Source organism: Cotesia glomerata, linkage group LG7 (assembly GCF_020080835.1).
Source record: "Cotesia glomerata isolate CgM1 linkage group LG7, MPM_Cglom_v2.3, whole genome shotgun sequence".
Classification (NCBI taxonomy): Eukaryota; Metazoa; Arthropoda; class Insecta; order Hymenoptera; family Braconidae; genus Cotesia; species Cotesia glomerata.
Genome location: NC_058164.1, coordinates 988,307 through 1,013,477, shown reverse-complemented (window position 1 = coordinate 1,013,477; position 25,171 = coordinate 988,307). Strand labels below are relative to the sequence as shown.

General features: G+C 30.6%; 5 protein-coding genes and 1 long non-coding RNA gene across 21 annotated transcripts in view; 3 read left to right on the top strand and 3 right to left on the bottom strand.

Moving 5' to 3' along the window:
* LOC123269071 (chondroitin sulfate proteoglycan 4) overlaps positions 1-6,000 on the top strand; it is a 41,327-nt gene extending 35,327 nt beyond the window's left edge. For all 4 annotated transcript variants that reach the window (XM_044734574.1, XM_044734573.1, XM_044734572.1 and 1 more), the window contains 2 exons: positions 238-3,488; positions 3,906-6,000. In XM_044734574.1, coding sequence (XP_044590509.1) covers positions 238-3,488; positions 3,906-5,894 — 5,240 coding nt within the window. In that variant the 3' untranslated portion in view covers positions 5,895-6,000. The remainder of the gene's footprint in view (positions 1-237; positions 3,489-3,905) is intronic.
* The window catches only part of LOC123269082, a 44,675-nt gene extending 35,239 nt beyond the window's left edge, over positions 1-9,436 (bottom strand). Inside the window, exons 1-3 of the long non-coding RNA XR_006510350.1 lie at positions 9,058-9,436; positions 8,874-8,948; positions 7,359-7,437 (exon numbers count right to left, since the gene is read on the bottom strand). This is a non-coding gene — a long non-coding RNA (uncharacterized LOC123269082). The remainder of the gene's footprint in view (positions 1-7,358; positions 7,438-8,873; positions 8,949-9,057) is intronic.
* Positions 9,437-9,462: 26 nt separating this feature from the next.
* On the top strand, positions 9,463-13,417 carry LOC123269080. 6 transcript variants are annotated; one of them, XM_044734598.1, is made up of 4 exons: positions 9,463-9,603; positions 10,972-11,053; positions 11,137-11,464; positions 13,334-13,417. In XM_044734598.1, the coding sequence occupies exons 1-4, from the start codon at positions 9,535-9,537 to the stop codon at positions 13,380-13,382; spliced, it is 528 nt and encodes a 175-aa protein (XP_044590533.1). In that variant the 5' UTR covers positions 9,463-9,534; the 3' UTR covers positions 13,383-13,417. The 6 variants fall into 6 exon arrangements, with proteins under 6 accessions (XP_044590533.1, XP_044590538.1, XP_044590536.1 ...); XM_044734603.1 differs by lacking the exon at positions 13,334-13,417 and adding an exon at positions 13,026-13,114; XM_044734601.1 differs by lacking the exon at positions 13,334-13,417 and adding an exon at positions 12,552-12,638.
* Positions 11,563-17,259, bottom strand: LOC123269073 (patched domain-containing protein 3-like). Of its 4 annotated transcripts, none has more exons than XM_044734579.1 (10): positions 17,171-17,259; positions 14,924-15,170; positions 14,765-14,835; positions 14,484-14,699; positions 13,007-14,208; positions 12,802-12,920; positions 12,541-12,702; positions 12,135-12,405; positions 11,903-12,024; positions 11,563-11,760 (listed from the first exon to the last, which is right to left on the bottom strand). In XM_044734579.1, the coding sequence occupies exons 1-10, from the start codon at positions 17,182-17,184 to the stop codon at positions 11,569-11,571; spliced, it is 2,616 nt and encodes an 871-aa protein (XP_044590514.1). In that variant the 5' UTR covers positions 17,185-17,259; the 3' UTR covers positions 11,563-11,568. The 4 variants fall into 4 exon arrangements, with proteins under 4 accessions (XP_044590514.1, XP_044590513.1, XP_044590515.1 ...); XM_044734578.1 differs by lacking the exon at positions 17,171-17,259 and adding an exon at positions 15,303-15,575; XM_044734580.1 differs by lacking the exons at positions 11,903-12,024; positions 17,171-17,259 and adding an exon at positions 15,303-15,578.
* A 150-nt stretch (positions 17,260-17,409) lies between these two features.
* Positions 17,410-22,138, top strand: LOC123269077. 5 transcript variants are annotated; one of them, XM_044734595.1, is made up of 3 exons: positions 17,410-17,539; positions 19,212-20,228; positions 20,265-22,138. In XM_044734595.1, the coding sequence occupies exons 2-3, from the start codon at positions 19,217-19,219 to the stop codon at positions 20,801-20,803; spliced, it is 1,551 nt and encodes a 516-aa protein (XP_044590530.1). In that variant the 5' UTR covers positions 17,410-17,539; positions 19,212-19,216; the 3' UTR covers positions 20,804-22,138. The 5 variants fall into 5 exon arrangements, with proteins under 5 accessions (XP_044590530.1, XP_044590525.1, XP_044590527.1 ...); XM_044734590.1 differs by having other exon boundaries at positions 19,212-22,138; XM_044734592.1 differs by lacking the exon at positions 17,410-17,539 and adding an exon at positions 17,706-17,790 and having other exon boundaries at positions 19,212-22,138.
* On the bottom strand, positions 21,773-25,122 carry LOC123269078 (haloacid dehalogenase-like hydrolase domain-containing 5). Its single transcript, XM_044734596.1, has 3 exons — positions 24,791-25,122; positions 23,543-24,366; positions 21,773-22,530 (listed from the first exon to the last, which is right to left on the bottom strand). Exons 1-3 carry the CDS (start codon positions 24,842-24,844, stop codon positions 22,212-22,214), a joined length of 1,197 nt encoding a protein of 398 aa, XP_044590531.1. The 5' UTR covers positions 24,845-25,122; the 3' UTR covers positions 21,773-22,211.
* Positions 25,123-25,171: the final 49 nt, after the last annotated feature.

Genomic DNA, 25,171 nt, shown 5'->3' with positions numbered 1-25,171 from the left:
TCTTATGCTTAATTTTTTTTTTTTTAGTATGTCAATTTTAAACACAAAAAATTAAAAGTTTGTTAATATTTATATTCACTTATTTTAGATTTACTAAAAAATTTTTAAAATCTTGAGCGACCCCTAAAAAAATTTTTTTAGCTGATTATTAGAGAAGGCTCTTAAACCATGATAAGCTTTTCAAAAGTTTTTTTGCGGCACTCTAATATTTATAATTAAAATTAAATTGTTTTATAGCCAAATCAAACGCCATGCTGGGTCTACGAGTAACAGACGGGCAAAAGATGAGTAAACAGTCTTTTCTAAGAATATCTGCGTACCCACTACAGATAAAATTAACACACAACACCGGACTGGTAGTAGTCCATCAGTCATTTTCATATTTAACACCAGGGAACTTATCTTTCGCTACTAACTCAGACGACAAGACCGTTGAAATTTTATACAGCATAATAGTATCACCGCAGTACGGAGTGGTACAAAAATTAATACCACAAGCCAATTATTGGACAAACGTTGAAAATTTCACCAACAAAGACATTGAAGCTCATATCATAAGATATCTGCACAACGCGGCAAGTCCGGCTCAAGACGTATTTAAATTTCAAGCGAGTGTTCGTGACGTTAAAACACACCAAACTTTCGACTTTAAAATAACGTTTATTGATATGGAGTTGAAAGAAATTAAGCAAACTCCCGTTGAATTCACAGCCAATGCCAATGCCAAAGAAATAAGAATAAGTAATGAGAATTTAAAGTATCAAACAAATCCGTTGATGACTCCAACGTCGAATATAGAGTTTACAATACTTAAGCCAACAAACTTCGGTAATATTATTGTCAGTGATGATAATAATAACGATAATGATGATCGTTATTTGGTTAAAGGCGATAAATTTACTCAAGAAGACATTGATATGGGTAAATTAACGTATCGATTATTCAAGAGAGGATATTCGTCTATTGACGATGAAATTTTATTCCAAGTGAGTGCACCACAATGTCAACCCTTGAGTTCAAGTCTCTCAATTAAATATTCGATTGGCGCAAGCTCAAAGCCATCCTTGTCCTTCTCTTCATCGTCAGCGTTACCATTTCACCCGCTCACAACGACAGCAACTAAGGAGAGGTTAAATGTAAAAGAAGGATCACAAGTAGCTTTGAGTATCACTCGAATAAATCTGAAAGATTATAAAGTGAATGGACTGCTTTACAATATATCCCAACTACCACAGCACGGATCATTGTCGATACAATGTATTTCAAATCAAACAGCCAGATCAAACATAATATCCTTTACTTCAGAAGAACTGGCAAGTCAATCAGTTTTTTATGTTCACGACGATAGTGAAACTACAAAAGATTCATTTCAATATTTCGCAGTGTCTACCGACGACACAGATTTCATGTACGTCGGTACATTTAACATCGATATTACTCTGATAAATGACAATCCACCAGAATTGTCAGCAACTAGAGTCTTTGACGTTGTCATTAACGGAGAACGTGTGATAACAAGTAAGGATCTGATGTACATCGATCGGGACGAGGGAACACGTCCCGAAGACTTGATTTATATAATTCGTAATGTCACCAACGGAGAAATTTATTCACCAGGTGATCATTCTTCAAACACCGCTCAACGTCTGCAAGAGTTTACTCAGCAGGATATAAATTACCGGCGTGTTTTATTCAAACACCACGGCGATGATAAAGGATATTTAGATTATTACGTTAGCGATGGTAATTTACGTACGCTAGGAAGCTTAAGAATTCAAGCAAGTGCGCCTTACGTAAGGTTCGTTGAAACTAATGCATCGATCGTTCAGTATAACAGCTCTCTGGTGTTAACGACAAAGGACTTTGATATTGCCACTAATGTCGACATCAGTGATAAAGACGTAATGTTTACTATATCAAGCCGATCAAAGCACGGCGTTATACTGAAAAATAATCTCGAAACAAGTTCATTCACTCGGGAAGAACTTGCGCAAAAAATGGTGTCCTACCGTCATTTGGGTGGCTCGATGACCAAAGACGAATTCCGGGTTAATGTTACCCTAAACGGGGAAGGAAGTGTCTCAGCTGAAACTAGAGTTATAATAAAAGTTTATCCAAAAGGGTACTGGGAGCCGCTTATTGTCCATAATAATCGTGTTATTTTGGTGGAAGAGGCCACCAGTGTTTTGATTGGCCGTAAAAATTTGGAAATAGGCCACCCGAAAATTCCCTCGGCGGAAATAACTTATTTGATACGTGAGTGGCCGAGAAATGGGTATTTAGAAATCCAAACACCGAGCGAAGGGCATACCAGCAGCAGTGGTAGTAGTGAAGAGGCTAAAGATGACTACGAGGCAAATCTCGTGAGGCACTTTGATCAGAGTGTAATTAACGAGGGTCGTGTTTACTACGTTCAGTCGGTTGCCAATCAAACTGAGGATAGTTTCGTTGTGGATGTTACCAATGGAATTACCTGGATGCGGGGTCTCGTTATTGATTTTATAATTATTCCTGACAAACTTTACATTAAAGCCGGGAATTTAAGTGTTGTTGAGGGTAAAAATTCAATAATTGAACCCTCTAATTTTCATGTTATTACGACATACTACTCTGGTAAGCTCACGGACTACCGTATTGTTGATAAACCAAAGCATGGCTTGATAATGGACTCGGTTAAGCAAAATCAGGTTAAAAAATTTTCCCAAAAACATTTGGATGCGGGAATTATTTATTACAAGCACAATGGAGACGAAAGTTATACAGATTATTTTCAAGTTACAATAACTGCTGGTGACAAAACAAGTCAACCTGTTGATGTTTGGGTTAATATACAACCCGTCAATGATCAAATTCCGGTTTTATTAAATCAATCTGTAATAAAATTATGGCAAGGCGGGAGCAGTATTATTACCAGCAATAATCTTTCAGCCTTTGATAATGATACCCAGCCATCTGATATCGTTTATAATGTTACGAGAACGAAAAATGTTTATTTATCATTGGTTAATTTATCGAACGTTGATATTTACAATTTCACGCAGAAGCAAATTAATCAATCGGAGGTATTAATAACCCATACTAACGGCACAGATGGATACTTTAGTTTTACATTGTTTGACGGTTTACACACAACACAACAGTACAATATTACTGTAGAGACAATGCCAGTTAAATTGAGTATTTATAGAAATGATGGGCTCAATATTTTTCCCCTAACGAGAAAACCAATCACGGATAAACTACTGCTGGTAATGTGTACTGATAAACAACGTGAAATAAAATACATTGTACGCCGTGGTCCGCATCTGGGAAAAATAATAATGGAGACAAATGAGGGGACCTGGCAAGAAGTTGACAGATTTACACAGCAAGATTTAAATAATAGCAAAGTAACCTATGAGCACACTAAACAATTTATGGATTTATCGACCAATGATTCATTTATTTTTGATGTGGAAACACCTTTCGCTGAAATTATCAAGAATCAGGTAAATTATTTATTGTTATATTAAATTACAATGCGGTTAATTTTTTTTATTTTATTGATAAAAACTTTTTAGAGCGAACGTAATTAATTTGTTTTTAATTACTTTCAAACAAAGGTTCATTTTGCTGTTAAATAATTAAGAATAAACAAAAAAAAAACTTCAATCTAAATAATTAACTTTCGAGCTGGTTATTTATTTTTAATTAATTTGGCGTAATTAACAAATACATGAATTTGAAGTCACGGGCATTTAATTTTTAATTAAAAATTTTTCAATTATTGCACATTGGATTCCAATTAGCCAATGAAAATGTCATTAATTGAATTAAATAATAATAATTATTATTATTATTATTATTATCATTCATTCTTCATTATTTATTATAATTATATCTATAATTTATAATATGTATTTCAGATATTTCAAATAGATGTTTCCGTATCAAGTGGAGGTTTAGGTCGCTATATTACTATAAATCCGGTTCACGTTGAGGAGGGAGGTACAGCATCAGTATCGATGAATATAACCGGGATTATTAAATACCTACGGACGAAAACCGGGATAGAAAATCCAGTGGTATTGTCGCACTTAACAAATCAGCCGACATATGGACACGTAATGTTGCTACCAGATTTAAATATTACAACATTTACTCAGCCTCAGATAGAGGATGGAAGAGTGGCCTACTATCACGATCATTCAGACAGTACCGAAGACAACATAAACTTCTCGGTGTATCTTACACCAGGACACGTAATGCTGTGCAACGCAACTATTCCCGTGATTATCTCACCGGTAAATGACCAACCATTCAAGCTGGTAACAAAGAACCCATTTATCACAGTTGTGCAGAATCAAACCCAGACAATAGACCGTGAAAGTCTGCTGACTACAGATGCAGATACACCGCCGGAAGAACTGGTATACGATGTAATATCAGCGCCAACTGCGGGACGTCTTTTGCTGTTTACCTTTGAGCAAAATTCATCAGAAGTACGGCAAGTTAACAAATTCACTCAACAGGACGTTGACTCAAACAGACTAGTTTACGAGCACAATGGCTCTTCCCAACCAGTAGTATTTTATTTTCGGGTATCTGATGGCCGATTTACGCCCGTTTACACATTATTCAATGTTCATGTCCTACCAATAAAATTAAATATCACAACGCCCAATCCCGTGACGCTGCAGCAGGGGTTCAACATGGGGATCGTTACCGAAGAAAATATCAGACTGGACACAAATGCCCGTCATGAACACGTAACATATGAAATAACGAGCCCACCTCGACACGGCACTCTATATGTCAGAGATATTGCTGCGATAAAATTTAAACATCCGGATTTATTATCAAAGAGCGTAGTATTTGTGCAAACAGATATGACCGCATCTAACGACAGTTTTATACTTTCAGCTCGATTAAGTGATTACGAGGTATGGGGTATTCAAGTAACCATAAAAGTTGTACCGTTGATGATAATACGACCTATGCTGGCGTTTGCCGGTGATAAAAATCAGATAACGTTGAAATCAATGGACGCAACCCCATTAGCTGAGGCGACTAATGGAAATCCAATTTACCGCATAACTGGTAAATCACAAAATTGCAAACTAAAGCGTATTATAAGAAATTCTGGTGACAAACGCACCACCAGAGAACGTGAAATATCAAGATTTTCTCATCGTGATATCATACTCGGTGTAATTTATGTTGTATGCCGCAGAAAACACACTACAGACACTGGAAGTGGTAATGCCTCTGGAGGATTTCGTGATAGCTTCAATTTTACTCTCACTGCCTCGACATATCAGCCAGCAGATGGTGTGCTGGAGTTGAAGATTAAATCGGATCCTGAGGTGTCTAATAACACACTTGGAGGACCGATGGACCCGGTGGGACACGAAGGTGAAATGGCACTTGCTCCCAATATTAATCACGACTATATTCTCATTCTCGGAATGCTATTAGGTGTATTTGTCCTCGGAATACTGACCATTATTTTGATACGTTGTCGACATAAAAGGTACAAAGGTAATCAAGAGAATAAAACAAATGAACCAACTCCCACTGTCGGGGTTATACCTTTACCTCGACCCCCTGATCATCTGATGCCTGTTACTCCGCATTTAAAGCGATATGATCATGATCACATGGACATCACGTCGAGTACGCCTCTTCCTTCTTTGCATTCATCCATCACCTCATCCCTGCCCCAGTGCAAAGTTATTCCTTTGAATCCGCTGGACAGCATCGCCGGTTCAGATGCTGATATTTCCGCGCGGTATCCTTACGGAGTCGCGGATGCTGATGAATGGAGCAGCTTCGATACCTCAGAGTTGCCTCCTTTGCCTACGACTACCCGCAGAACGGCTCCCTTGCTCAGGAGAAATCAGTACTGGGTCTAGCATTCGGCCCCATCGGGTCACTCCGATGTTTCTACCATCCCAGAGCACGAACCCGGATAACCAAATTACCCGGGTACGTAACTATTATTTTAATAAATAATAATAATAAAAAAAAAAAGACTGTAATTTCACTGGAACGGCTAATAGCTCTAGGCGTTCTCGTCCGTTAATCGTTTTGTAGACTTCTATAAGTTTTTTATATTGCACTGCATTAAAATATATTATTAATTAATTAAAAAATAAATTATATTCTATATTATAATATAAACAATCTTAATAATATAAAAAAAAAAAAAATATAAATCAATATATTTCTCATTAAAAAAATTTGTCTTTTAAAAAATTTATTTTTTTTTTTGGACGTTCCTATTCTGTACCAATTATTTTTTAACAATCCACAAAAAAAATATTTATATGTATAAAAAAAATAGATAAATGTAATAAAAGCATTCCAACAGGTTACTTTAATTAATGTAAAATAAATTCTACCGCAGACTTTAATTTTTTAATTGACAAATTTTTTTATCTGAGACCATGTGTATTTTAAAAATTTTTAATTGTTAAAATTTTACGGTTTATTCTCGGCCTAATGTAGCTTTTTTTTTATTTTATACCTGTAATATTAATTATAATTACAATTACTAATAATAAATTAATATTAATTAATTACTTTTTTAATATTACAGTGATTTCTTAAATTTTTATTAATAAAATAATTAATAGTTGAATGTTGTACATGAGCTATTTTATCGAATCATTAACGATAATGTGTGCTGATAATATGGTGATTTCTGATTGTATTCAACATCGAAAATCTTTTAATTTTATATTGTTGTATACAATTGTAATAGATTAATAATTAAATTAAAAAATTGTAATAATTATCAATGTTCACACATGATAATAATAAAGAGTTATTAATTATAAATATATGAATATATATATATAAATATAAAAATAATTAATTTTGTGTATAAATAACAATAACGTCGTGATTATAACAAATTCTATATTAGTCTGTACGTAAATAAATATATAAATAATAAATTTTGTGTGTTGTATGCAAGTCTGCCTTTGATGGCACAAAATTATTTGTAGAAATTATTTATATTAAGAATAATGATAAATATTATTATAAACAATTAAAAAAATATAACAATAATTTAACGAGTGTTTCAGTATTAAATATTTGGATATTTATGAATGTTGAATGATGAATGATCTTATTGGTTTTTACTAATTAAGAGAAAATAATAAAATCAATTGAATAAATAAAGAGATGTTACAGAGAGAATAAATAATGTCGTTAATCGTGATTTATAAATAATTAATGATTAATGACTGCGACTGTTGATTTTATAATTCATTCAAAAGCATTCAGAGTTTAACGTATATGTCAATATAGGTGATATTAATTTAACTTTTAACTTAAATTTACATGCCTAGAATCCATTTTTTACTCACTGAGTTTGTGTCTGTATAATTTGGGAAGCTTATAATCAAGAGATTACATTTATCAGACAACTTCTCGTTTTGTTGAATCCTGTAAATACAAAGATACATTAATATTCGGGATTATTTTTTTCCAATATTCAGTTTATTGATTTTTAGAACGATTATGAGATAAGAGACAAAGAATTAAATGCTTAAAAATGATTTCTGACAAGCTGGATTTATCTTCAGATATTCATCACATATATATATTTTTATATATTTATAAATATATAATATATATGTATGTATATATTATATATGTATATTTAAGAAAATATTTAAAATACATTGAGCTTGTCAGTTCTCATTTTATTAAAAAAAAATTTTAATCTTTGTTTTTTTCTCTTATTATAAAAAAAATTTATATATAATTTATAAATATAATATACAATGTATGCAATTGATTTTCTTTCAAACTCACAAAGAATAAATGTCAACAATATTATTATTCGCCTCCATACTATTATAATATTAAAATTTTTTTTTTGCAGGAAAGTGGACAAGATCATGTTTTATAATTTATTCCACAATTATTATTTATTTGCACATACTAAATTAATAGGTGTTTATGCAAACATATGTTATTTGATCTCGAAAAATAATTTATTTAAATTAACGAATTAATGAGCTTGAACTCCGTTAATTTTGTAATATGAGTAAAGTGTGACTAAAAAAATCGAAACATTGTGCTGAAATTATAATTATGGAATAAATTATTACACGTGACCTTGTCCACTTTCCTGTAAAAAAAAAAGTTTTAATGAATTTCAACGTTTCAGTCATCTGTTTTACAAGTTAATATACCAACAATTTCATTTAAAATTCAGAAATATCAAACAAAAAATCGTAAATGTTCTCTTTTGATTCGATACTTCTCACTCATAGTAAATAATTAATTATAAGTTTAATTTCTAGTAGTTGAAAAAATAATCTAGGCCTTTTTATATCCCGCGAATCGATAAGAGTGCCATGATGTCTATATTATGTATAAATATGAATATATACAAAAAAATATAAGTATAGAAAATTATAATAATAAATTTATAATAGTGATATGTATTTTCCCTATTCAAGTCAAATGAACATAAAAAGAAATAAAAAACAGTGTACTCTTATCTAATAAATCGAATGTCCAACGTTTAACATTTGTTGTATTTATTTTCTATCCATCTAGCTTATTTTAATGCGTCAAGTTTTATGGCTTCACAAATCATTCTTTAATTTTATTGATGTCGAGGTTACTTATTTTCATCATACGAATGTATTTTTTAATATTTCTGATAAATATACTATATTCATCAATGGATCAAAAATTTTTAATTACAATTTTCAGATTCTAAACTTATGAGACAATCATAAATAAAAAAAATTGATCTTCAAAATCACTTAATATTTTTTGCTATTTTTTAATTAATCAAAATTTTATTTATTTATCTTAACATCATAAAAAAAAATTGCCTCCCGTGACTTTTAGAAAAAATTTACCTTCCATGTTGATCAAAATTTTTATTTTGCATCAAAATTATTTCTTCACTGCCAGATAAAGTTAAAATCCCGCATCTAAAAAATAATTAATTAAAATTTATTTAAGCATGCAAATTACTTGAAAACTACCGTATTGAAAAGTCATTTAATTTTAATTAGTATAATTTTCTTTTATTAACCTTACCGGGTTGCATCTGAGCAGTATAAACGGGAAGAGCTGAAATAAAAAATTTACAACCACTTGACATTAAGCGACTGCATAATACTCTCAAACCTCGTTTATTACTCAGTAATTGAGCGGGATATCGGAATAATTAAAATCTATTATTACTCTTAACTAAGTACTGAAAACAATTGAAACAACAGTGGCATGCATGCACATTAGAGACCGGTGTGAGACTAACGGCAATGCGTAAACTGATGCGTAGTTGTCTCAAGATGACAGCGCGAGCTCCTGATTGGGCGCAAAATTTAAATTTCATTGGCTATTATGCGCGGTTTCTTTAAAATTATTGGCGCAAACAAGTTCAGTTAGGTGACGTCTGATAGAGAGCAGCACCTACTGAGGTAATCACTGTTTTGTTATTTTATTCTTATTATTTCTGTTTATCAATGTTCCAATAGCATTAACCTTAAAACTTAAAAAATAACAAGTGTAAGCATGGCTGAAACAAAACAGTTTTTTTCTAATGCTACGCAACGATTATTTAGTAACTGGACAGCACTGCGGGTAAGAAGTTTTATTTCGTTTATTTTTTTTGTGGTTTTAATGTTTAATTAATTCATTTTTTTATTTTTTAACAGTTGGTTTATCAAAACATCCGATTTATAAACAAGTGATTTTTCTCAGTTAAATTTTGATATATTTCATACACAAAAGAGTTATTTTTCTTTTATAAACTGCATATTATTATTAAAAAAAAATTATGATTAATATTTTCCAATAATTATTAAGAAAATTTATAAGCGATACTGAATGATACTGATATTAGCAGACATCTAACGATTCTTGAAATTTATGACATTAAAGTTATCAGTCACTTAATAATTTTTTAATTTTTTTTTTTTTTTAACTAAATTTGCTCCGAAAAATTATTTCTAAAAAATTGTATTTTTTATTTGTTTTATTTTCTAAATGTCAATTTTTTTCTCATTTTCTTTGACATAATTTATTGGTCGAAAAAATTCTTAAAATTATAAAATATTTGCTAAATTAATTTTCATTTGAAATTTTTATAACAAATCAATCATTACAAAGAAAATAGTTCTAAAAATTCGCAGTTAGAATTTTTTAAAATTTGTATATGTGGAACGTTTTTGCTAAATTTTTTTTATTATAATTTATAAGACTGACATATATTATTGGAGCTTTTTGAGTTTTTTTTTTATTTCTAAAGATTCCTGATAGGGATATTTTAGGAATACTGGTAAAATTTAAGTGTCATTTTTTCTGCAAATTATCAAAATTTTTATAACATTTAAAATTTAAAATTGGTACAATAATATTCAATTTTAAAACTCTATGTTTCTTATTTTTTAGATCAATAAAAAATAAAACTTCCTCAATAATAAATTAAAAAAATAAATACAGTCAATTCTTAGTTATACTTACAATAATAAAATTTTATTGAGCAAAAAAGCTCAGTAAAAATATAGTAAAATAAGAATTGCTTATTTGACGTCAGAAATAGAATTTTAACATTGCCAATTTTTTAATTAAAACAATCATTTAATTATCTATTTAAAATGAGGAAGTCTACTCGAAATAGTTACATCTTTATTGGATTTAAACTCAGCTCAATAATTATTTTACTCATCTTTAAAACTAATCAATAAAGTCTCTATAAAATGCCTCACTTTATTCGTCACGCAGATAATCTTGAAGCCACGTTTGAATCAAGTGTAAAAGCGTCCTTACGTTTTAATTATGTAGAAAATAGCTAAAGAGACGTGAAGTAATTAAAGTAACTTCATTTATTACCGAACAAAATTAAAGTTGAGTCGATATCACTTATTATAAATGTGACTATTTGATTGCAAGTCTGAAAACTAAACAATAACATTGTCATTCATCAGCAGTATTTATTTATTTTTTTAGATGGCTGTTGAACATGGACATGGATCTCAAGACAATGCCAGTGAATTAATAACTTACATCACCAATTTCATTTACGACAATGGTTAAAAAATCTTCTATCAATGTAATATTACTTCAAATTAATTAGACTAAAAAATACTTATGAAAATTATTATTTATATTTAGAGGACCTATCGACCGATGAAGTGGCTGATGAACTAGCTGATTACATGTCTGATGAATTTAACCTCTCACTGGAAGATGATAGTGAAAAACAAATTGCCAGCAAGTTGTTGGAGCTTTATCAGTGTTGCTGCCAAAATATTGAACTAGCCCAGTCAACTGTAGATAAATTGCCAGATTTAAAGCCGTGGATTTTGTCACGAGAAGAAGTCCTAATTCAAAGAAACCTATCGCACAATAGTAGCACAGTTGAACAAAAAATGGAAACCGATGAAGCTAGTGTTGCTGCAGGCAGTGACGATGAATGGACTACAGTTTCGAGGCGGAAAAAGTAAATAACTATTTTTTATTATGAAAAAATTTATTTAATAAAAAGTTTTAAATGTACTAATTGAACACTCGATTTTTTTTTATTTTTCAATACATAGTTTTAATTTATTTATTATTATTAATATTATTAGTAATAATAGATGAAAGAGGAATGGTACAAAATTTATTTGGCTCCCATACTGTCTCTACTTTAACATCTGATTCTTTTTGTTTTTCGTTTGATCCACAAATGCTCAATACGACTGGTAAAAATAATAATCCATGAAATAATCCAAACACTACTACTGATGTAAAAAGCTAAAACAATAATTATTCAACATTAGTACTTGAACTTAACCTTTATACAAAAATATTAAAAATTTAATTTTAAAAAAGTTTTCAGTGTAAACTTGAGTAATGCGATTATTTTAAATACTTGGGATTTATAAGTAAAACCTACTTTGAAAAATGTGCTGAATAAATAAGCTCTACTCGCTCCAAGTAAAACAAAGGCCAAGAAGGTACTTAAACCGCCATTAAACACTGCAGGACCTATTGCCCCAAGAGTAGCTATAGATCTCTCTTTAAAAAAAAAAAAAAATAAAATGAAAAAAAAAAAACTATGTATATAATGGCAATAATTTATTTTATAATTGCTTAATGTATAACATTGAAATTATCATTTTAATTACCATTTCTAGTGCCAGTAACACGGGTAAATTCTAGTCCAACATGAGCCGCATAGTCAACAGCTAATCCAGCGCACATTAGTATTATAATACTCGATGAAATTTCGACAGTCAATCCTAAATAATACAATGATCCCAATAGGTCAATTAGAGTAAATGCAACACAACAAATTACCCAAAAGGATACTTTTATGTCACGCAACAGTACTAGAGTTACTAAACTCACTGCTAAAAGTTCCAAACACAAATTTCTGATCAACTCATCTCCAATTATCTGTAAAAAAAAATTTATATTTTTATAAGTATTAAAATTAATGATTTAAGGACGTAAATTTCAGGCTTTAAGATAAATTTAAGTGAAAATAGGCTATAAGACTAGTAGGTTCAATTAATTGTCAGATTTTTTTACCTTGTTTGCAGTCCAAGAAACATATTCCTGTGAAAATATTGCAGCGTGTTCGATGCCTCGCGTGAAATCAACAGATTTAATGGTCTCACGTATAGACCGCATTGCTTGTAACTGTTCAACCGTTGTATTAATATGAATATGTTGAATTTGGAATTTCGAAGTCTTTAAAAAAAGCAATAATATTAAAAAATCATTAACCTATTTACTATTATTATGAATAACCAAATTTCTTAATAAATAATTCATAAATGAAATTTTTACCGTAATATTATAATCAACTGTTGGCAATCTGCTAAATTTCATATCTTTAACATAAGACTGTCCTTCTTTCGTTAATAAATACTCCGATAATGACCCGTAAAATTCATCTCTGTCAATTTCTGCATCAAAGTAATAATTAATAAATTATTTAATTAAACTATATAAATAAATAGTATTAAAATATAATTTAATTAAAAAAATTAACCATATGTTTTATTATTTAGCCACTCGCCGTAAGCAATGAACCATGGATCCAGGGTTTTATTATTGATAAATCGATTTTTAGCAAGTACGTTAATTAATTTACCAAGCGCTTCACGGTCCTCGTAGTAATCAACTCCAGCTAAATAAATACTAGCCCTCTTGCCGTACTTAGGAAAATACTCAATAAGTTTATTATTAAATTTAAGCGGATAAGACTCTTGATTTAAGTACAATAATGGATCATAGTGTTGTCCTAGATTGTGAATACCCCAGGTATTTATAATAATCATAACAATAGTTATTAAAATAATAAATATTTTTATTTTAGGTCTCATAACGAAGGGTCCGATAAATTTTTCAAATATTATTTTCTGTAAATTTTTCTGGCTACATTCATTGGGCTTCCAATCGGTTTTAGATTGACAGAAACATCCGTCTCTGGTCATAGCTAAACGTCTTTCATCCAACACAAGGCAACTGACAAAAAACATTATCTCAAATATAAAAAGGAATAAAATTCCCATTGTGGCAAACATACAAAATGATGATAAAAACGGCATAACTGTGGTCATTCCAATGGCAAATGCTATTATATTTGTCAATGACGTTGTGGTTATCGACATACCGGATTGCTGGAGTGCTCGAGCAATACGTTCGGGTATTGTTAAATTTTTTTCGCTCTCAGTTAAGCTGTCGAGACTTTGAATAATGACAAACATGTCATCGACACCTATACCCAGCAACACAAATGGCAGAACTGAGTGTATTGGTCCGTACATATATCCTAAGTAAAAACAAACACCGAAACCCGATAAAATGGCTTGACCCACTACCGATACTCCCAGCAATGACAGATAAATTCGCTGCTCTATGGGATTACATTTTCCTATCATTATTACAACGTACCCAACAATAATAAACAAACCGCAGCACAGTATACTTATGTTATTTCTCATAACATCGTTTAAACAATCGATAAAACTTCTTTTTGCAACAGCATAAATTTTCATGCCTGCCGGCAACGTGCGATTTGAATATAAAGTTCTTGAAATGAACTCCAGCTCCCATTCCGGAGAATGTATGTTTGACTTTTTTAAAATCCAATTTAAAATTGTTGCTTTTGCTCCAATTACTCGCCCGTTCTCGTCGTACTCTACTTTTGATAGCAATGGTGATATATCCGTTAGGATATTACCTTTATCTCTGAAATATTACATTTTTTTAATCAATATTATTAAATTATTTTTTTTTATCCATTACACTGAGAAAAAAAATATATCTTCTGTATTAAAATGAACTCTTTAATTAAATTTACGGGCTTAAGTAAATAAAAATAAAATAAAGAGAGAATTAATAATTAATATTTTTCTTCTTTCATCTAAAAACAAGTTCTCGAACGAGAAATATTCTCATGTTAAAATATTTTTTTCCCTCAGTGTATAATTATATTACTTATAATTTATAATAATTATAATTACGTTTCACGTAAAGCAGCAGTAACATCTTCAAAAATTCTATCTTTTGTCAACTGACCCAAGACATCACTTTCATTTTTTTTCCAAACTTTTAATATCGATTGGTAAATACAACTATCGCCTAACAGAACAGCTTTAAAAGGTTGGAATGCTTCAATTAAAAGTTCATCTGTCTCATTTTCTGATTTTGTATCTCCGTTTTCAAACCAGGTAAGATATCTAATTAATTAAAATTTAATTATTCTGCTATAAAATTTATAAAAATAAATACATTAGATTCTTACTCTGCACATACATCATGCCACGTTTGATTTTGGACAACAATACTCTTTACACTCGTTTCAATTTCATCGATCTGCAGTAATAAATTAGTTGTTTATTTTTTTTTTTTTTTTTTTTTTTCAGCGAAAAGTTAGCTTCGCTATTAAAAAAAAAAAAATTACCGCTTGAAGTACTTGAGGGTCTAAAACATTTGGAGCAGTAATAATAATACTTTCGTATCTAAGGTCCTCGTTGAAGTGTTCCTTGACCCAGGCAGCATCTTTCCGTACTATGGAGTCCTCAGGAATGAAGGATTTAACTTCATCGATTTCTTCACGCCAGAACGACAATCCGGGACCGCAAACTCCACTTATACACAAGGAAGTTATTAACCAAACCCAAGGTTTATTTCCTATGCTCAAGCCTATTCTGAAAATAAAAAAAAAAAAAAAACTTATTTCCTTAACTGTCTTTTCATAAACATCAAATTAAACAATAATTAGCTAACTGTCGTGGTAATAAAAATTAACTGTTTATTATATTATTTTCAGATTAAATTACCGGTAAAATATTTGGTCATAGTTGAATTTAAAATTAACTACCGAATCGCGACAAGTTCTCCACGTGGAAGTCGGCGATTCGCTCTCCATCGTTATAGCACAGGGCTCGATAACCAAATGTAGACTGAATGTACAAGAGTATCAGAGCATTTTAGACCCTGTTCCAAGATCATTTATTAAACGTAATCTAAAGTAATTATATAACATTCATTGTCACGGTGATCACACGTTACGATTTAAAGCCGACTAAAAACCGTAGGCGTTTCTTCTCAACCATCAATAAGCTTTGTTCGTTCTAATTTTTATTTATTAATTTATTTATTTACACGTTCATCATTTTTTTTTTGAAAATTATTTTTAAAAACGATTTTAATAAATAGAATTTAAATTTAAAATAAAATTTTAGGTAATTATTTACAAGTGGAGTCCATCAATTTAATTTTCATTTTTTTGAACGAAATTTCTATTTGATTTTATTGATATATTTTTTTTTTTGAAAAATAAATAAAAAAATGAACAATTAAAAAAAAAAAGTTGATCACAATTTTGACAAATTTTGAAAAAAATTTATAAATTTTTTTGAAAATTGTGATATTCAACTTTTTTTTTTTAAATTGTTCGTTTTTTATGTACTTTTCCAAAAAAAAATATATCCAAAACATCAAAAAAAGATTAAATAGAAATTTTATCCAAAAACATGAGAGCCAAAATTTTTTTTTAACTTTTGAAGGCAAAAAAGCCATCGAAATCTTTATTTTTTTCTTTCACGACATTTTTTATCATAAGTACGCTGTAAAAACAAGCAGAATCAAAAAAACATTAAAAAATGTTAATTTTTCACCTAGATATGCCCAAAAATAGGGTGGACCCCATTTGTAAATAATTACCAAATTTTATTTGTAATTTATTTGTAAATTATTGTTCTAATGTAAAATTTCTTTAAACTAGAAAAAAACTCTTGATAAAAAAAATTTTTTTTTGTTATGAAATTTAGATCGGAACTCGTTTTATTTTAATATCATCAATTATTATTTAATACTATGGATTAAAGCTTAAATTGCCTCTAAATGAATTTGGATAAATCTTTTATTATTACTATTAAAAAATCATAAAAGATTTAATGAAATCCACTTAAGTAAACAATTATGAATTTCATTATTCAAAAAGCTTTTAACTTTTTTTTATGAGCATTTTAACGCCTCGATAATTGCGGTCATACTGCAATTACCCAGTTTGTGTGTCGTAGACACACGCGTTCTAAAAGAAATATTTAAAAAACAAGTTGAGCTAAAGAGGAAGACTAACGGTAAAAACTGCGAACGGCACGCGTCTGTGTACATCTCATTTTTAATCCTTTAAATCTGTAATCTGTACTTCCTATTCTTATTCTTAAATTAAACCGTCTAGTTTTCTTATAATTACTCTGTGTAATAAAAAAATTCAGAAGAATTAAAAACCCAATTAAATAAAAGAAAACGCGGTGTTGATACACTTGACCTAAAGAAAAAACTTTCTTCAACAAAATTATTCGGGTAATTCGAAAGTGACCAAGAGTATAAATAAAGTCCGGTATTATTAATGTGTGTATGTTTTTTTTTTTTTTTTTTTATGTAGGTAAGCATCATGTAAGCTGAACTAATAAGAAAGACACGGTGACCGACGTTATGATGGGAATAGTAGGAGAAGAGTTTGAGGTGATCAAGGAGAACTGGCATTGCCGGTGGTTTGTACCGCGTGTGTCAAGCAGAAGATAAAGCGCTAATACAGAGTTGAATGTTGTATCAAAAAATAACAAGTTGAATAAAAGTAGGGAGTTCATAAGGTAGTGTATATAAGTATATATCAAGAATAACGTAATAAAACGTGTACGCCTTTCTCATCATTCCGGAACATGATCCATCCCATCAGTGTTTCAGACATCTCTCTCCCCGATGGACGTGTTCTCGCAAACTCGTTCGTTTTACTCAAAGATTAATTCGCGTAATATTATCTGCAAACAAATTGATTGATTGATTGATTCATTAAATAACAACTAATACGTCATACTTATACTTACAGGACAAATCTCATCAATATCAATAATCAGGAATAATAAAGTATTTCTACTGAAGTAGAAACAACTGGGATTGATTGTATGGAAGTTAAGTAAACGGAGCATCCAAGTGTCTCATCAAACGTGCGTGATTGATTAGATTTAGTTTATTGAAGAGCTGACGTTTGCGATAATTTAACAGTACGGTAAGTGTGATGGTGATGGTAATGGTGATGGTGATCATTCGCTCGTCCGTGATGCCCTGATAGGACGAATTACGAGCGGACATCTAGTTCATACACGCTCATGCTCACTTGATTACTGATTTATTACGCGATTACATTAAACAATCCACGTTTAGTCGCTGTTATTGATTGATACTCAATATATGATTCACGTGCTCTTCTCGACACTCTGATACGGGTAGACATTTGAGAAACTGCTTCAACTATGTAAAGTAATGACCTAATGGCATAATATTTACTTCAACCTGCGAAATTTATTTTATTTTGTGAAAATAAGTTATAAAATATTAGACAACAAATCTTGGGAACGTGGACAATAACAATAAGATGTTACATTTTTAAAAAATCCAACGTTTCTTTGGCTTTATTTCCAACTTCTTCAGGCATACTGTAAGAATACAATTATAAACAATTACATAAGACATACTTGACAAAAAATTATTTATACACACAGAAAAAAAAATGTTCTTGAATCAAGTATATATTTTTGAAGAGCTCAATATTCTTGGTTTGAGTAGAAAAACTCTTGATTTAAGAAAATTTTTCTTGATTTAAGGAAGTTTTACTTAATTCAAGAATTTTTCGTCTTGATTCAAGACAATTACCCTCTTGAAAATTATATTCTTGGTTCAAGAATTTTTCTCTTGAATCAAGTTAATTTTTTTTTCTCTGCAGAATAATATTATATTAGAATTAGATTATAATAGAATGTTGTCTAATATCTCGTAAAATATGGATGAGAATCTATAAAATAAGTTATAAATTAATAAAGAATAGATTTTCCGAATAATAATTGTATTAGGTTTTTTGTGTACATACCTGATGATTAAATATAACGGTTTTAGAAAGTCATTGACTGGGCGACGTCTTCTTACAGATCGCTCAAGTTTGTTATAGCTCTGGGTCATTGGTTTAACATTTCTAGGCCTCTAAAAAAGTATGAGGACATATAGGTACTTATAATAGGTAGATTAAATGTTACGTATACTTGTAATGCCAAATGTGCGCGCTTTAGTCACGCGATAACGGGATTTCATTGTTTCTTTTGTTTTTATTTATTTATTTATTTAATTACGTCCTTTTTGTATATCATTATATGTTATGATTATTGTTTTGTCACTCACAAAGATTTAGCGGTAAAATAACTAAACTTTTGTTAGAGTTACAGTAAAGAAAATAAAAGCTAATCAAATAAATTGTTATGTTTTAAAGTCGTGAGATAGATTGAAGATAAGTTTGTTTGTAATTTGCAAATAAGTATTTTTGGTTTACAAACATAAATAATTTACCGTAATGAACTCAATGCTCAAAGTCTAACTGCGGTAATGATTATAACGAATAAGTTTAGCGCTAACACTGCCGTTACGGTTCGGTTATAATATTGTATAAATTTTTTCAGGCAAATCTTAAAATCTAAGCGTAAATGGGTTGAGTAGAAAATACTGCAAGTTTAGTGGAATTGAAAAGCAAAAAATAAACATTAATTTTTCTTCTTACTTATTAAAAGAAAGTTTTTTTCGTTCATTAAAATAATATTTTTGGTCTCGATCTAATTCTCAACAGAGATTATTAATTATTATTAATAATATTATTAAATTAATTATAAAATTACTGTATGTATTTTATATTTCAGGTACAATGCAAGGGATAATTTACTTGATTTTTTGGATCGGCGTTTGTCAAGGACAATTAAATTACGAAGGGAATCCATTAACTGAAAACACGGAGTTCACCGCTGAAGAGACACATTACCATACAAATTATGACAGGAGAAAATTAATAAAACAATTAAATAACAATACAGCAGACATAAATGTCACGACAGGCATTCATGCTTATAATAACACAAAAAACACATCAAGTATTTTAATTAAACCGGGATCTAGTGACAAAAATGACGATCAATTACTAAAAGTGGCTAGTAATTTAAATCCAAGCCCCGCAGGTACATTGAAGCTTCAAGTGTCGCCTGTAAACCCGTCAAGCAAAGTACACGATTTTACGGCCAGTATGCAAATGAAAGCGCGGCAATATCCGCCCGATCAAAGTAGAAATTTCAATAAAGTCCAAGTCACGGCCAGACAGATCGGGTCATCCTCATCAGTCATCTCCAATGAAGCGCTTAATACTTTTTTGAATTCACGAACCCCCGCGGAATCTCAGTTTGCTTTGGATAATTACTTGCAATCAACTTCGTCACAAGTTGATGCACAAGAAGTCCGTCCCGTTAATGTTAATGTCGATAACATGAACACCAACACCAACACCAACAACAACATTAAATTTTACGAAGTTTTGCCATCAGCTTCAGCGGCATCATCATCGTCCTTAGTCGCCGTTGATCAACAATTAAACACCGGACAAGTGGATAATGCTGTATCTAATTTCCAGCCAGTGACAATGGCTGCAATTACCGATGTACAACCAGACCACCAAGTCTACCAAACATATCCGTTGTGGCATCAACCAGCGCTGCAAAATCGGCATGATTATATTCAAAGACGTCGGCCTTACTACCGCGGAGGAATGGGTAGATATCGGCAGCGTATACAGCCACGTCTTAGCCATGGTTATGTAGGAAAAGGACCAGGACTAGGTCCTCCACCGGGACCAATTGGATTAGGTCCAGGTCCTATGGGTCTAGGTCCTGGTCCAGTAAGATTAAACTCTGGACCGGTAGGACCAGATCCAGTGCCTTATGCTTCTAAACCAGAAATAATTTATACAAAACCACCCGGAGCTAGTCTCGGGTATCCACCAGGACCAGTAAATAATCTTCCTTATGAAGATGCAAGTGCTCATTTCTCAGCTCTAAGTCATCCACCTCCACCCAAAGAAAATGTTTATTACTCTCAGCTGTATGCGCAGTCCTATGACCCGCATTATTACAATTACATTGCTAAAACGGGAAAAATAAAACCCTGGCTTTACGGTAAGCTAGGTCGCCAACCGGAAGAAACAAGTTTTTGGGGTGAATTATTCCAAAGTTTTATGAAACATGGAATGAAAAATATGATGAATCCAATGTTTCTTCTTGGGCTCTCTATACCCGCAATTACGCTTATGCTGTCAGCGATAGTGCCTAAGCGCTCTTTTGGTAGATCCTCGAATAATTACGGGGATTATTTAACTGAAGAAAAGATAAATGAGCTTGCGGAGAGAGTACGTCAAGCTGTCAAGTGCTACGAGAGTAATAAATTAAGTGACAAAAGTAATTGTTGGTAGTTTTTTTCATATTTATTAATTAACTAATTTATTATTTATTTATTGTGACTTTTAAGTGCAATTTATATTAGTATCTTTGAATTTCTTCTCTCATAACATTAACTCTATCAATCGGATCACATTCAATGGATTTCGCTACTAGCAAGTACCTCATACAAAATATCCATGCTACAGTTTACATAGTTGCAATAAAGTGATTATCATTAATTGTGATTACAGAATTACAGATCAAGATCATACTTCAGACAGTTTTTTTTTTTTTGTTATGATTTTGCAAACTATTGTGTTCTACTAACGCGAAAGTGAAATTTTATTATTTTATTATTTGTGGATGTATTTTATTTTTATAGTCTGTGGATTGGATGGTAGATAAAGCTATTGAGTGAATGAATGACTAAGTTTAAATAACGCATCTGAGTACTGATTAAAGACAGAGGTTCAGGGTCGTAAACCTTGTGGTCAATTCGGCGCCATTTAAATTGCAGACTGTTCACGAACCAATTATTATAAAATTATTTTAATTAGACAATTTAAAGCCTAACCTATGGGTCATGAGATCCAGACATTACCTCTATTCTAGCTACAATTAACTACGCGGCTTTGAATTGTATTTTTTTTTTTTTCATCTATTTTTAGATAACATTGACAAGGGACTTAAGAAATACAAAAAAATATATTTAGCGAGTTCGATATTGTTTTTAATTTGTTTAATTTTTTTTCGTTTTCATTTACATTTGCTTTTGCTGATTCTCTAATGAATTAATTAAAGCACTTTCTTCGTTAATATAACAATGAGGTATCCTAATTGTTTACGGCAAGACAAGGGATGCTCTACATCCCGTCAATTATGTACAGTCTACTAAAAATATTTTACAACTTTAATGATTATTATTATTTATTACTTTTTTTTTTTTTTTTTTTTTATAAAAAATATATGTATTCTGTATATAATGTATAGTTGTCCGTATGTAATTTAAATAAACTCGCATTTTAATTGCGAAAAAAAAAAAATCTAATTGAAAGACATACTACTAAAGCGTAGTTACTTCGATATTTTTTTTTTTAATTGCTTACACACAATTCTACTTTATGTGACTAATTGGACGTTGATTATTTTCTTATAAATGACTACTCAATTATAATCAACGATTATTTTTACTAAACATTCATTAATTATTGTTTACAAACAATTGTATTTACAATTTTCATAAATTTCAATAATCCCTAGTTAACATGTATATTTGCACCTGTCGATTCGATGTCTGATAACAGTGTACAAAAGTTTGTACTTTTTGAACACTCGAATTCGATTAAAAAAGACTATTAAAAAAAAAATAGAATATCATTGTAAACATTTGATTCTAAAAAATTCTTTGTTAAAATATTATACAAATTGCTGTTTTTAAAATTAATCTTGATCCATTTTTTCTTCTTTCAACACGAGATCGATGGCCTCGCCGACGTCTTTGACAACGAAAGCTGGACGAGCTAGTCCACTCTCAAGTGGCAAAAAGTCCCGCGGACAATGCTCAGCGATGAATTCAGAATCCCTTCTATGGACTCCAGTCTCAACTAGAATACTGATGCATGCTTTTACATTTGGTGACACTAAATTTGTTCCAAGCAACGATTCTAGGCCACGCGACTTTGTTGCTTTTCCTTTTGAATATCTTGCCAAGTATTTGTCATACAAATTAGCACCAAATACGTCAGTATTTATATTGTCACTGAAACAATAAATTATTTTATGGTATAAATAACTCGATAAACTAGTCTCAACTTTTAATATACTTCTTTGCATAACAAGATAATAAAATACTAGCAACCTTGCAGTCACTATGTGACTGCCGCGACTTGTGAACTATAAATAAATAAAATTTTGCTTTATCAAATAATAACTTTGTTAAATTGCACTGTACTTTCTTAACTATTGACGTTTTTAAAAATATAAGCTCATTCCGATGTTACACTCATCAAGAGCTTTCATTTGAGTACCCACATGCATTTTGATATATTTTTCATTTATATATATATATATATAAATATATGAAAAAATGATGTGAGTACTTAAATGAAAGGTCTTGATAAGTGTAACATCAGGATGAGCTTATATCTTTAAAAATGTCAATAGTTCACAAGATACAAGGTCATTTCTTAATTATTGATATTTTTAAAGATATAAGCTCATCCTGATATCACACTCACCAAGAGTTTTCATTTGAGTACCCACATGCATTTTGATATATTTTTCATATATACATATATATAATATATATAAATATATAAAATATATGAAAAATTGATGTGGGTACTCAAATGAAAGGTCTTGATGAGTGTAACATCGGGATGAGCTTATATCTTTAAAAATGTCAATAGTTCACAAAATAAAAGGTAATTTCTTAATTATTTATCTAGAGATAGAGAATTTTCGAATGCAGCCTAAATACCTATCATCATAAATTGACTATTGGTGACAATAATATGAAACCATGAAAAGGCACAACTCCAGGTCAAGACTTCTCCAACAATACCAAATTTAACCATAAAAACCCATTTTATCATATAAATACACTGACCAGAAAATTTTGCTTATTCTCTTAATAATATAGATGATAAATATTTAAACTTGTTTTAAAATTACATTCAACAGTTTAAAATGAATTTATATTTTTAAATCAAAAGCTTTTTATAACTTTAGTTCTAATTATAAATTATGCTTATAAAAATTAAACAACTTACCCAACAGCATAAATAGTGTCAATATTATGATTGATTCCTATTTTTTTAGCATGATTCATAATCATATGATTAGCGTGATAATAAGTAATTTCGCTAGGTTTGCCAATAAGTGCGGTGTAAATTAAATCTTTGCCAGTAACTTTTTTATACAAAGACTCAAGACAAACCAAAAAAGCTCCATGTCCATAACGAGGAATCGGAGCCTCTGAGACCCAAAGTAAGTCCATATTGCAAGCGAGTACGGGAATATGAGGATGAGGAATTACCGATGGCAGTGCAGAGGGCATTCCTTGAGTCATCAATAAATCGACCATCAATTGCAAGGGAGTTTCCCAAGTTGTGGGCTCGCTCAGCAAAACAATTCCTTCGATCGGCTTAAAGTTACGATCTACTGGCCCGCACGTAGGATTTCTACGGTCCTTATTAACGTAATCTAAACTCGGAAAATTCTTAACTAACTCGTCAATTGTAACTGTTTTATGGAATCCTAACTCCTTGGCAATTTCTTTTATAGAACCCTGTCCGGAAATGAGAACTCGTTTATCGTGAAACTGCTTAAATAAAGTAAGAGGTGAGTGAGCTAGCACCACTTGGTCTTCGGTTATTTCGTAGCCGATCCATTTCGACAGATCCGCAGCTTTTTCAGACCGCAATGCGTTCCCGCTGTTTGTAACAAATATCGTAGGGATTCGGAATTTTCCATTGCTATCTTTCAAGCGCTTGAAAGCCTCTGGTACTGGTGGCAGCACACTTTTACCACGGACTATGACACCGTCTATGTCGAATATCAAACCGAACTTCGGCTTCGGCTTTGTACTAAAATGCTGAATAAACAAAACATAAAAATTGATAAAATTAATTATTGATTAATTATATTTCATTGATGTTGGCTTGAAATTTATTTACTTTTTTTATTTGTATCAATCATTAACTAATCGCACGTGGCAACTATTAGACAAGGCGAAAGTATTTTTGTATTAACCTTGACCCGCTTTCTACCAAGACAGTAAAAATAAATATTTTTGACATGAGTTAAGATAAATAAATAAAACAACAGTTCTGACATAAAAAAATTTAATTTTTGTCTTGAAAATTAATTAATAATTTTTTCATAGAAAATAATTGTTAAATTTTTTACTTAAGAAAAATTACCACGTGTATTAATGACTTTTTTGTAAAATAGAATTAATAAAAATTTTAATTACAATTAAGATAAAAAGAAAATAATTAAATTAGAATTAAACTTACTTGAGCTCCAGATAATTTTTTAATTTCCAGCCGCAGCAATATTTTCATAGCCATTATAAATATTTTATTTTAAAAATGTACAAGTAACAAAGAGTAATTATTTAAAGTTAAGTCAGTCAATTATTTATCAATACTACAAAGCATTTTTTTTTATTAAAAAACACTTAATGAGACATTTTATCTCCGTAAAATGTATGTGTGTGTGCTTTTATATGTTGTTTGTATATACGTAAATATACAAAAGTTTATTAAATGAAGGTGATGAGTAAACTGTTAAATTAAAACAGAAACAATAAATTCACTATTCTGTTTTCAGTCGTCAGCTGACGAGAAAGTTGAAATAATTCATCGTTACGTGGCGCCAATAATTAATTTTTTAAA